The sequence below is a fragment of the Parasteatoda tepidariorum genome, chromosome 2, assembly GCF_043381705.1.
Source record: "Parasteatoda tepidariorum isolate YZ-2023 chromosome 2, CAS_Ptep_4.0, whole genome shotgun sequence".
Classification (NCBI taxonomy): domain Eukaryota; kingdom Metazoa; phylum Arthropoda; class Arachnida; order Araneae; family Theridiidae; genus Parasteatoda; species Parasteatoda tepidariorum.
The window spans coordinates 54873972-54887151 of NC_092205.1; the positions used below are offsets into that span (position 1 = coordinate 54873972).

Sequence of the window (13180 nt, forward strand, 5' to 3'; positions counted from 1 at the left end):
AGCCTGAATCATTTAATATATATTTATTATTTCTGATAAATACTTTTTTTTCATTCTTAACCCGATTTTATTAAAAGCAATTAGGAGCCAAAAAATTCATAGCTCATTCTGCGGTTGCTAACAAATGCCCTATTCTTCTATTCATAGCCTGCTACTCCTATAATGACGCACAGGACTGTATGCAGAAAAATGGCACTTACTACAACCGCACCTGCTTTGATGGAAATTATTCCATAGCTCATAATCTAAGTTCACTCGTAAAATACATGACCAAAAAACCTCCAGCCGGTGAATACTTTGAGTAAGTATAAGTTCAATTGTTTAACTCATTGAATATTTTTGTAACATTCGCTAAACTAGAAATGTCATGTGCTGGGGGAAAAAGCAATTGGAGATTTCGAATAAGGCCCATGAAAGCATTCAACGTTGCTTAATTTCTTCTAATATGCTTTAAACTTATATCAGATCGGGGTCAGTTCTCCCCGATTCTCGAGTCTTTTGCTTTTGTCCTAAAGCTGTCCTAAAAGATCTACTTTTGTACTTTTTGAGTGAAATTTTTCAAGTGATGATGGGAAAGTAGAAAATAGAGGCAGAAAAAAACTAAAAAACACATTTTTTTAATTTGTTTATTTACGACATAATTTAAAACATATTTGACAAACCAATAAAAGGTTTAGAGTACACTATAAAAATTCTAAACATTTCTTAAATCACTTTTTGTATTTTGAAAAAAGTTAACACTCTCGATTTGTAATGAAAGAGGAACATAACATGAAATATGTGGACAATTTAATAAATAACTTCAAAACGTAAGGATTAAAAAGCTGCTGTTTGTCCAGCTATACATACAAACCAAACCATGATACGCATCAACGTCTGACATTCGAGCTACATGTGTTAGTTATAGGACTGCGTAATATATCAATATATCTTGAAATATCAATTTTGAATTCATCCCATCGTAATAATGGTATTTTATTACATTTTTATTCATCGTCTGTCATGTCTGTAAGATGGGGTCTTGTTACAAAAATTAGTTAAGCACTCAACCACATAAGCACTCAAATTTTTATTAGGGATATATACCTGATGGCTTTGTAAGTTTCAATTGTTTTTGATTGCCATTAGTCTTAAAAAAGACGTTAGTCTAGTCATTGGCAAAAAAGCCCATTAGTCATAGCTGATAGTTGTTCAAATATAGAAGATTGCTACAGGAAATTTCAATTTAATATTTTCTCATCTGTTCCTTTGGCATATGGGGATTATTGAAATAAAAACCTTATAAATATAACGTTTAATGTTCTCAGATCCAATAGTCTCGAATCTAATTACTTTATTGTGATCAAGTGAAATTATAAAAACTGTAAATAATGTGTTAATGTCCATTTACTGTTTTTAAGAAAATAATTTTTAGTAGTCTTTAGTAGTTTTAACCCCAGAATTAAAACTAAGATGTATTTGTGCAACACTCTTGATCGCATCATATCATTATCAATAAAAAGAAAAACAAAAATGGTGAGCAATTCTAATTCATAATTTGTTTCATCACTTGCTAAATTCAGAATTTGCTGAATATACACCGAAGAGCCATTACATTATGACCACCCTGCTAATAACATGTAAGATCACCTTTAGCCCTCAAAACTGCTAGCACCCACAGTGGCATTTATTGCACAAGGTGCTGATAGGTAATCTGAGGTATCTGGTACCAAGCACTCACCAACGGGTCGATCCTGCAATTCCCTCACATTGCGGGGGGGGGTAGCGTGGCAGCACGAATTTGGTTTTCCAAGTAGGACCACGAATGCTCTATTGAATTAAGATGAGGTGAATTTGGGGGCCAAGACATGACTTGAAAGTCACTGGAATGTTCCTCGAACCAATCCACGACGATTCGACCCTTATAACATGGTACAGTATCCTGTTAGTAAACACCATGCCCCGCAGGAAAAACTGTTGCCATGAATGGGTGAACCTGGTCTGCAACTATGTTCAAGTAGCTTACAGACGTCAGGGATTGTTCTATGTGGCTTATGGGTCCTAATGTGCCCCATGAAAACATTGTTCCTGGGCGAGAAACCAACCTGGGCGAGCTTATTGTTATAGATGGAGGGTGGTCATAATGTAATGGCTCTTCGGTGTAAAATAAATTTAAAATATTAATATATTAATAAAAATTTCTATTTTAAATTTATTGTATTACTTTTCTTTGTCGCCTGGACAGGATTTTCCTCTTGACGACGAATTTATATTCTTTATATTTATGTGTTTTTGTTCTCAATAAAGTTATATTTGTTTGTTTTGTTTCAAAAAAAATAAATTTAAAAATAAATTTGAAAATAAATATTAATTATGCTAAAACTGAACATGGAAATAACCACATTTCTAAAAAGTTAAGTATCTTAACGAGTGCACGACGGCAATAATGCTAAAACACTTTACTTTAGATTTGCTATTAATGGCTTTTTTTTCCTTCTTCCTTTTATGTAATATTCCAATTTTTTATTACTTGTGATATTAAAATGACAAACAATTATATTTTATATACTGGATATGCATTGTTTTATTCCGTTAGAAATTACGTTCTTGGTCAGTCTTCCGGAATTGAAGAAACTGGCGGAGTCCGATGGACGCTTGCTGCCTGCTTAATATTAGCCTGGGTTATAGTATTTTTATGCCTCAGTAAAGGCGTTCAGTCTTCTGGGAAGGTAAGACATTAATACACAACTTCATGACTTACTCTTAACACCAATAAATTATGCTAATTAGCTTTAATTATTATTTAAACTTAATTAGACACATTGATTGATAACTAATATTCATGAACACTTCTTACTAATATGAATAGATCATTATTCTCAAAAATAATAATTATACTAAGCATAAATTAAAAATTATTATAAACTATCAAAGAATAACTCCAAAAGTGGTTAATATAAACGTTGGCATGTGTTACATGTAAACAACGTGTATAAAACCTAAGTGATGCAACTTAAACATAATATGGTTTTGGTTCCATGATGCAGTCCCTTCTTTAAAAAACACGGAATGAGAGAAGGAAACAAGATACTGAGGAAAATTTACGAAACAAAATGCAATAAAAATAGAAGTAGCTTGATTAAGGGGAAAGGGGAACAAGATAATCAAATGAAAGAAGAAAGATTAAAAACATATATAGTAGGTGTCAATTTTCGGAGTTTAATTATTTGTTCCGTTTGTGTGTGTTTGTGCAGTCGTACTTCTTTAAACCTTGTCAGATAAATGATTCTTCATTCTTTATGAATTTCATAGATCATATTATTGAAAGCACACTCTATAACTGAAAATATTTAATAACGAGAATATTTGGTGTTATTGTTGCAGCGTCTAAATTAAATCTGAATTGACTAATACAACAATAATCAAAGCACCATCTATGAGAAATATTATCATCAGTAGGAAGAGTATTAGAAATATTATCATCAGTAGGAATAGTGTAAGAACCTCAGATGTGCAGGAGTTAGATATTGAAACTATACTAAACTAATTTCCAAAATTTAGGAAAGAGTTGAATACTAAAAAGGTCATTAACAAAATTATTCGAATTTTTCAAATTGTGAAGTAAATTCCAAAAATCTAAGTCAATATATAATGAGCAATAATGAATGATTTCAGTTGAAAAATACGCATAACCATAACTAAAATAACCAGCTACGTCAAAAAATAAAAATAGGTTTATACCTTGATTTTACACATTTTTTTTCAAATTCTTTTAGATATTAAAATAAGTTTAATTTACACAACAGCACCGACGAAATATTTGTTAAATATTTAAGAAACGACGACTTTAAGGTTTGCGAAACTTACTGTGAAACACAGGGGTAGGGGACCTAATTCTGTAAACCTAATTCGGATACTTTTCAGATAATATGGCAGAACAATCAAGTTTGAATTCGTGCGTTTTCTGGATTAACATTAGAAAAAAAAGTACTACTTAAAAACAAAATGATAATGATAGCTGGTGATAGAAAGTGATAGTTGAGTAAAGGAGTTCTTCATTAAGGATATTATCTATAAACAAATTTGAAAGACACGGTAAGTAAACATCAGTTTGAAGACATTGTCCTAGGTGCAAATACTAGGTGTTGCGAAAAAAATTAAGAAGCTTTTATAAGCGACTAATGCAGCTAATTTCAGAAAGCACTTTTTTTTCTTTAATTATGAAGAGATATCATTAGTATCTATATTTAGAAATTAAAGTTACGATTAATTTGCAATAAAACCAGAGGCAAAGCTTTGCGTTTATTACATTTTTAAATTTTAAAACGCAAAAATAAATCAAAACACTGTGTTCATCAATTTTTCTTTGATAGCAGAGAGCACAATATTTCTTAAATTATGCAATTCTAATCTGAAAATATTAAATTAGTGATAAAATATTTGATTGTTATACGGTAATTTTTGAGAAATTTGTACATTTTTAAAAAGCTGGAGTTTTATGAAGTAATGAGATGAATTATTTTAAAATCCTTAAACCCCTCTAATCAAATCGTGGGTTGATAATAAGAACCAGAAGTATGTATCCAAAAATATATTATAAAGTAATCAATTCTAGTGTCGATGGTAATTGATTAATTTAAATTATATTATATTCTCAAGGTTACACTCATAAAGGGTGTAAAAAAATTAATGGTTGCTGCTGAAGGGTATGATAGGTTTTAGCAAACCATGCAAATTTCTCTTGTCAGTATAGGGTTGGAAAGTGATGATAAATTGAGAGAATACACGCCTGCTCGATAAAAATGACGTCTAGAATAAAGACGAATAATAAAGGACACCACGTAGCATTACAGGATTCACTTTAGAGAATCCTGTAGTTCTTGTAATTTCTTGGCCTTTCACTAATGTCTGCAGCTGCACAGTTAAATCGGACGGTCCTCTGGTGATTTGAAGGTTGTCTTGTCAACGAGAGATTTCAAAGGGCAATTGTCAGGAGCATCGCTTTGCCAAGAGAGGCAATGTCCAAATAGTTCCCCCAAACAGGAATCCTTTGCTTTTTTACCCTAAATGGGAAGGAGAGATTTATTTGTTTTGGTTAGTTATTATACACTTACAGTTGTAACCATTAGTTTTGTTGCACGCAGTTTTCTTGGTAATTAAACAGGGTGATTCTATGATAAAAAAAAAATTGCACAAAAAAAAAATTGCACGGGGGAAAAATACATATAGATTTAAAAAGTGAACGTAAAATGCTTCGATTCAGCGATACAGTATTAACAAAAAATGTTAAAAATTGTGACCACCAGTAATACATGCTTGCTAGCGTCGTAGAAGGAATTTTATTTAATGTCGTAACAGTCGTAGGACAGCCGACACAATTTTGAGTTTACGACTAATGTTCAACTCCGTAGGCATGTAATTTAGATTTTCATATCCCGGTCCCGGATACTAATAATATTAATTTTATTGTTATTTAACAAATTTTTAACGGCAAATTATCATTTGAAAGCACTATACCGTTTTATTATATTAGGAAAGAAAAAACAATGAACTTTTTCTCAAGAATGCAATGCAATAGAATTACGTTGTGGCTTTAGTTAAGCTATTTAATACTGATTTTTTTTAAAAATTTAATTTTATTCTTGCTTATACTCCTGAATATCCATTTAATCATGTTGAATATTTCTTTTAATGTAAATTACACAAAACAAAGGTAATTATCAAAAATCTGAAGAGAAAAATGGGCAATACATTTCAAAAAAATATTGATTGCAGAATTGTACTTTAGAGAATATAAAATATGTCTTTTACGCGCATGTATTTTACATGTTTCGAAGACACATATAAAATAAATATAGAACATCATATCTGAATAAATATCCCACATCAGTTTATTTGTGAAAATTAAAACAAAGAGGATTAAAAGCTTATTTAGAATTTAACATATTTCCCCTTTGTCACCATACCGAAGGAGAATGAATCCAGAATTACTTATTACTTTGTTTCATCTCTTACACCTTTTAGGTATTGTAAGCTATGTGCTGCCATCTATCAAATATTATTTAAACTGTTCAAACATATTTTAAAGATACAAGCCTGGAGTTAAGATCACCTTGTATTTATTTTTGACTATTTATTTTTAACGATTGCTTTCTGTAGTAATATTTGACATTATTATTTGAGAATATTATTATTTGAGAATATTATTATTTTTAACATTTCAGATTATTTCCCATCATTGGGTTTTGCACTCCCAATTTTCAAAAATTAGTTTATAACATTAGGTTAATTATCAGAGGAAACGAGAGCAATTTATAATTTTATTTTAAACATTATTAATTAGTTAAAAAATCTATTTTATGTAACATATTAAAAATAGCTTAATTAGATTTAGAAATGCATTTAAAAAACAAAATTTTTTTCATAAAAATTCCAAAATTTACATTTTATAATAATGTTTTTAAGTTAATAAATTTAATCCATAATTAATTAAATTTTTAGAAAAAATTATGTTAAAATTCAACTAATCTTAAGAATCTTTCATTTCATTAAGAAAGCGCAATATATTAGCCTCTATTTCTAAGATTTCGAGACAGTAATAAAACGAAGTTTATGTGAAACATGATAAAAATTATAAAAAACAAAATGGAATATTTAAATAAAAGAACAGAAGCTTGAAATCCCTGGTAATTGTATCTTATCTTGCGGTTGAAAATTCATTTTTTGATTCGGAATGAAGCCAATCAAGTTATTATTTATTTCTTATTTTTCTTATTCATTTATTTGTTAATTATTTATTTATTTTAACAAATGCCTTATGAGGACCAATAATATCTCATGGAATTTATTTTTCAAAAAAACATTATAGCTCCATTGTAATTGAATTTTAGTTCTACTAAAACGTCAGTAAATTGTAAAGAGGAAAAAAATTACTTCAATTTAATTAAATATAAAGTGTTATTCTTATGTTTCTGTCACTATGAGTTAGAAGAAAAATTTTTTGGCATGACATTTTTGGTGCTGACATCTATGAACGAAACAACGAAATAAAATTAGTTTAGTGCTGCCATCTATAGAACATTGTCTGAACTGTAAAATGTTAGAATCGACGAAATATTTTCTTTCCTTAGTGGAATCGAAATTTTTGGTAAACAGTAAATATTTTAATTGATAAAGTTGGATTTGAACCATTAAAACTTATCTAAAAAGTTAACTTAATATTTATTACCTAATTTTGAATTAATTATTCAATTGATAAAATTGCTAGCTAACTTAATTTAAATATTAACTTATAAAATTTCTTTTAAAATTTTTTTTCCAAGTTATTTGCTGTTAAACACTAGCGTTTTTCAGTAATTTTGTGGAGACTATTTTTTTCTAACTATTATTTTCTTTTAAGTACTTTTAAACATCTCTCCAAGCCGTTCTTTGTTAGAATGGATTATCTAAACTAGATGACAAATTATTTCGTTGATAAACATTTCGATGACAGATGTTTGATTGAATTGCACAAATTATTGATCATATTCTAGATTATATCCTTGATTATATCCTATTATTATCTCCTAGAGTAAAAACTACGCTTAAGAGAGGAAAAATTTATCTTCTACTAAGGCATGCATGCAGCTGTATGCATGTTTAGTCTATTAGAATAATTATGTTTAACAGAACTTATTTACTTTATTAATTTCAAACGTTATTGTGCCCTAAAATTAGCAAGACATTTTTCATTCATCCCCTATAAAATTGTTTGACAGGTGGAGGATTGGATTTTATTAAAATTATCTTTTGTTTGATATTATATCAATATTATATCTATATTGATTTCGTTCGGTGGGACAAAAATTTAGTTCTATATGAAGCTTATAATAGAATTTTTTCATCTTTGATTAATCTTCCCCGCTTGTATGAAGACTTGCTAATTTCTAAGGAGGTTACAGTATCTGTCTTGTCTCCCAACCTTAACCATTAACCAATAAATGCCCCTTTAGGGGCATAGGCGTGGGGTTAAATGTTGGTGTGTGTGTTATTTTAAACCACCACACCACCGACGGAATATAACTAGAAAGCTGAAAGGCAAATTCATTTAGTTAGCTTATGATTTTAAAATGAAATTGCATGTTTCTAATGAGTTTGTACAACATATATATATCTGTTTAAAGTAACATTGAGAAATTGATTATTAATTATACCTTTTTAAGGTGGTTTACTTTACGGCGTTGTTCCCATACGTGGTGTTGATTATACTGTTCTTCCGAGGAGTGACGTTGCCTGGTGCACTAGAAGGAATAATCTTCTACGTCACACCCAATTGGAGTCGATTGCTCACAGCCCAGGTAATATACTTTTTTTGAATATTACTTATTCATAATCTGTATATTAAATTGTTTTTAATTCCTTAAGTACTTGTAACTATAATTTATTGCCAAATTTCAAAAAGAATTGTACATTTCTTCCGAACTATTTGACCGATTTCTAACATTTTTCTTTCTTGCTTTACCATATAAAATTACATTCTTATAGGGAACAGTGGGTTTTTGACATGATGGAGACAGTGGATCTTTGAAATTGTTTGATGATGAATGATATCAAGAAATATTAAGAGGAAAAAAAAACGTGAATACTAATATTCTAGAAAAAAAATTCAATTTAGTGATATATTTTATAACTATCGTTGAACAGCCGATTCAATTTTTAAGTTTACGACTATCCACGTTCAACTCCGTAGCTGCGTAATTTTGTACGTAATCCAAACGACAAAGAAACTCCGGGATCAAGTATTGAGTGAAATTTTCCTTCGCGGAGGACTTCTTGTTGAAAGTAACCGGCATTGTGTTACATGGAGAGAAAAACCACGAAAGCTTTTGACGGATAGTCTGACGGCAAGGGGACTCAATCTATTTATCTGTCAACCACTGAGGATATTTTAAGTCAGCCCTAAGGTCGGTGAGAGCTGAGTGTGGAATTAGTATCGACCAGCCTTAGCAGAGATTCGAACCCGGTTTACCTTATTAGAAAGCGAAGAAGAATCTCATTAGAAGTTCCGTTACCTCATTAGAAATTCAGTTAACATTTTCAACTTTCTGCTTTTTTTAATAAGTAAACAACGAGCCGTGTTGACTTAGTATACTAAGTATAGTAGCTTGCCTCTGAATAAGGTGATCCAGGTTCGAAAGTCAGTCATGGCTGGTCGAAACAAATTCCATACCCTAATATCCTACGACTCAAAATATCCTCAGTGGTAGATGAATCATGGGTTAGAGTCCCCTTGCCGTCAGGCTAACTGTGGAATGTTTATTTTTTCCATGTAATGCAAATGCTTGTTGATTCCATCATAAAGTCCTCCACAAAGACAAATTTCTTACAAAATTACAAGGCTACGGCGTTGAGCATTAGTAGCCGTAAACCCAAAAATTGGGTAGACTGCTCAACGGCGGTCATAAAATAAAATAAAATACTTAATCCAGGAGTTTTTTGGTCTTCTGGATTGGGTTCAAAATTACTAGGCTCCAGAGTTTAGCATTAGTTGTCGTAAATTCAAAAATTAAATCAGCTGTTCACCTATGGATATAAAATAAATAAAGTAAATACCTATTTGAGGAGGAGAGGATAAGATTTGGCTATTTATATATTTTTGAACAATCTTCATCAAAAAGAGTAGCTTATAATTTTAGAGAAAAAATGTTAATGCTGACAGATGACAGACATAGTGAACTATTAAATATTGTTAAGATTAACAATTTATTTTGGTAAAAACATTTCTTTGTGAGAAGTGGGCAAAATTAATATATTTTTTCTACAAATTTTCTTTTTAATACTTAAATTCGTAAAAAAAGTATTTGTAATGCTTTATTTTATTTATATTATGGAGATATTTTTTAAATTTTTTATATTTAACATATAAATATTTGTTTAACATTTCTAACGATGAACATATTTATCTAATTCCTTTTTCAAATAATTCATTTATAATTCATTTCATAAATATATGTATAGATATATTTATGAAACTTTTTCTGCATAGGTATGGGGTGACGCTGCCGTCCAGATTTTCTTTGCTCTGAGTCCAGCTTGGGGTGGTCTCATTACTCTTTCTTCCTATAATAAATTCCACAACAACTGTTACAAGTAAGTGATATGGCAACAAATTAAGTTAACATACGTAATTTTTATTAATTATGATAATTTAGAAAATGAAATGAAGCACATATTTACGACGCAATTAATTAGTATAAATACGAAAATTAATTTAAGCTTTTATAGGGTTATTATAGTTTGTAAAAATACTTTCAGTCGCTAATTTGTTCATTTTGTATTACAATAGTGTAGTAATTATTCTTTGCTATTAATTCAGATTTTGACTATAGAAAAGAATACTATGTATAACGAAGTCTGTTTAAAATTGGAACAATACTAAAAAATTTCTAAGTAACGATCAAACATAAAAGCGTGTAAAGATTTGAGAGAGTAGACGAATCTAGAGTCTTCAAGGTCATTATTATAAATATTAAGCTCAATTTAATATGAAGCCGAAACAGATAACATTTGTTTAAATTCAAGAAATATAATTTGTAAATCTAAATGTTATCTTAATATTGACTTTAAATGTTTCTCCTAAATTTAACATTAAGTGCGATTACGAATAACAATGGGGAAAAAATGCTTAGTGACCGAATGATTGTTTAAATTGTAAAATTTGAAGTTTAAAAAAAAAGTAATTTTGGATATGAAATATAACAAAAATAAATCTCTGACATATTCAAATGTCGATTTATTTCATGGGTATATTGCCTGAATGTCAATGATCGGAAAAATTGATATAATGTACAAAAATCACTTAAGCATGCCAGTGACCTTATGACCTCGAGAATATAGCTAAATTTACACCTTTCTTGCAAGGGTAAGAAATTATCACGTGTTCTAGATCAAAATCTCACCAGCAAAATTAATTTGTTTCTAGTTGCATCTAAATCAGATGATCTCAAAAATTTTTTTTGCTACGGAGCACCTTTAAAATTGTAAATGCTGCATCTAATAAATTGAACGACAAAATATTAATAGCAATGCTGTGTTATTTCGCCATTTATGCACGCAGCATAATTCCATTTAAATATTTTGCTGTAGACTTATTTCTCACTGCTAACAGCAAGAGTATATACAAATAAATAAATAAATAAATTTTAGGCAAGTATTACAGATTCACAATTTATTATTTTGGTACAATAAGTTTTGCTAAAAAAATTTATTTGGCTTCGATAAACGCATACTCTATTAGAAATTCTTATCTGGGAATTCGGATTAGGTTAGACTAAGGTGTGGATAATATAGTCTAGTGCTGATTTTAAGAGTGAATATGTCCGAATCGAATAACGGACGAAAAACTGACACATTAAATAACGTTTTTTTTTCTCCATACATTAAATTTTCCTTTTCCTGAACGGTGATGAACAATAGATACTTAATTTTTTCTCCTTACACACTAAAAGCACAAAATATCATATTATCAAAAGAAATTTTCCAAAGTTCCTTTTTTTAAGAATTAATTTAACTTTTTATTTTCCATTCATAATTTCTTAATTTTAAACACGTTCTTGATTTTTCTCGGAGTTCTGGTAAATGCTTTGCGAAACACTAAATGCTTCGTGGAGAATAGTTTAAGAAACTGTGATCCAGTATATAACAAATTCGAGTTCGTTACCCAAGTCAAGCAATGCACTGAGGGAGCGAGGTGTAAGTAAGAGACATACAAGAGGCAAATTCTCATGCTTTTGCATGCGCACATCACCTCTGCTCATCCTAAACCAAAAGTATTGGAATTCGCCATATGTATGCCTCCTTTTTACCGTTTGCTTTCCTTAGTGTGTGACCTGCCTTAACTGTATATTAAAGATTTATGAATTTTCTTTTTAGTATTGTAATTTTTCAAACAATATTCATAAAAATTCGATCACTAATTTCAGAACAATTGTTTTTCTACTATTCTTTATTGAGTTAAAAATAATATTCTCTTTATTAAATTCTAGCTTTTAAATTCTTAAAATGTGATGCTTTTAAATGTTTATTATAAGTCTGTAAAAAATACCGGTAAGCAGTTATGTACATGTTTGGCTAATTTGCCAATTTGTGGCATAGATTGTGAAATGTTTCTAAAAATTCATATTTCTCTAGGGATTCACTTATCGTGTCCGTGAGCAACGTCTTGACGAGTATCTTTGCTGGCTTCGTCATATTCTCAGTTATTGGATACTTGGCTCACGAGCTCAATGTGGAAGTTGATCGAGTGGTTGACCAAGGTGCTGGTCTCGCATTCATTGTCTATCCAGAGGTAGTTGCGAGACTACCTGTAGCTCCACTTTGGGCATTCCTCTTTTTCTTCATGCTTCTCACCCTGGGACTTGACAGCCAGGTATGTTTTGTCTTGACAAATAAAGACTTTAATTATGTTGTTGTTAATTTTAGTCGCACTAGAGCTGCACAATGGGCTATTGGCGATGGTCTGGGAAACACCCCTGAGGATGATCCGAGGACATGCCATCACAATTTTGATCCTCTGCAGAGGGGATGGTACTCCCGCTTCGGTAGCCCGACGACCCGCACGTGAAATCGAGCACTTTACGGTAGAACAGTTTAACGAGGACCAATACAGCGTACCCTCTATTCCTACGCAGACTGATCCAGGTGGTCACCCACCAGCACACTGACCGCATCCAGTGATGCTTAACTTCGGTGTACTGCTGGGAACCGTGTCTTAACAATCAGTCCACTGCGAGATCTTTAGTTATGCTTCTTGTTGAATAATAGCTCTAACAATAGCATTGAATTATAGTTCTATAACATAAATTCCAATGATAATTTTCTTAGAATAAAATTATCAATATTCCAGTTTCTTGTATTGTGAGTTACCTCTTAATTTTACATGAATAATTATGTTAGTTACTTAGGATTATTTCTTTATTTATGTCTTTATTCTGATATATTATATTTGAAATCAACAATCACATTAATAATATCAATTATGCTTACTTAATTTTCATTAAATATTATAATCTCATTAAATCTATTGCATTGTATGTTGTATGCAAAGTTTTTCATATTGTAATTGCATTGATAGAAACAATATTGCACATAAAATAGAGTTTAGAGGAATTTAGTTAGTTAGCTATAATCAGAAAATATTTAGAAATCTAATTGTTAAAGGTAA

The 13180-nt window shown here is 30.3% G+C and overlaps 1 protein-coding gene across 2 annotated transcripts in view; it reads left to right on the forward strand.

The window, feature by feature from the left end:
• Nucleotides 1-13180, forward strand: part of LOC107454802 (sodium-dependent proline transporter-like) — a 136999-nt gene that overhangs the window by 110505 nt on the left and 13314 nt on the right. For both annotated transcript variants that reach the window (XM_043042520.2, XM_043042519.2), the window contains exons 5-9: nucleotides 148-301; nucleotides 2576-2708; nucleotides 8181-8315; nucleotides 10004-10107; nucleotides 12148-12385. In XM_043042520.2, coding sequence (XP_042898454.1) covers nucleotides 148-301; nucleotides 2576-2708; nucleotides 8181-8315; nucleotides 10004-10107; nucleotides 12148-12385 — 764 coding nt within the window. The remainder of the gene's footprint in view (nucleotides 1-147; nucleotides 302-2575; nucleotides 2709-8180; nucleotides 8316-10003; nucleotides 10108-12147; nucleotides 12386-13180) is intronic.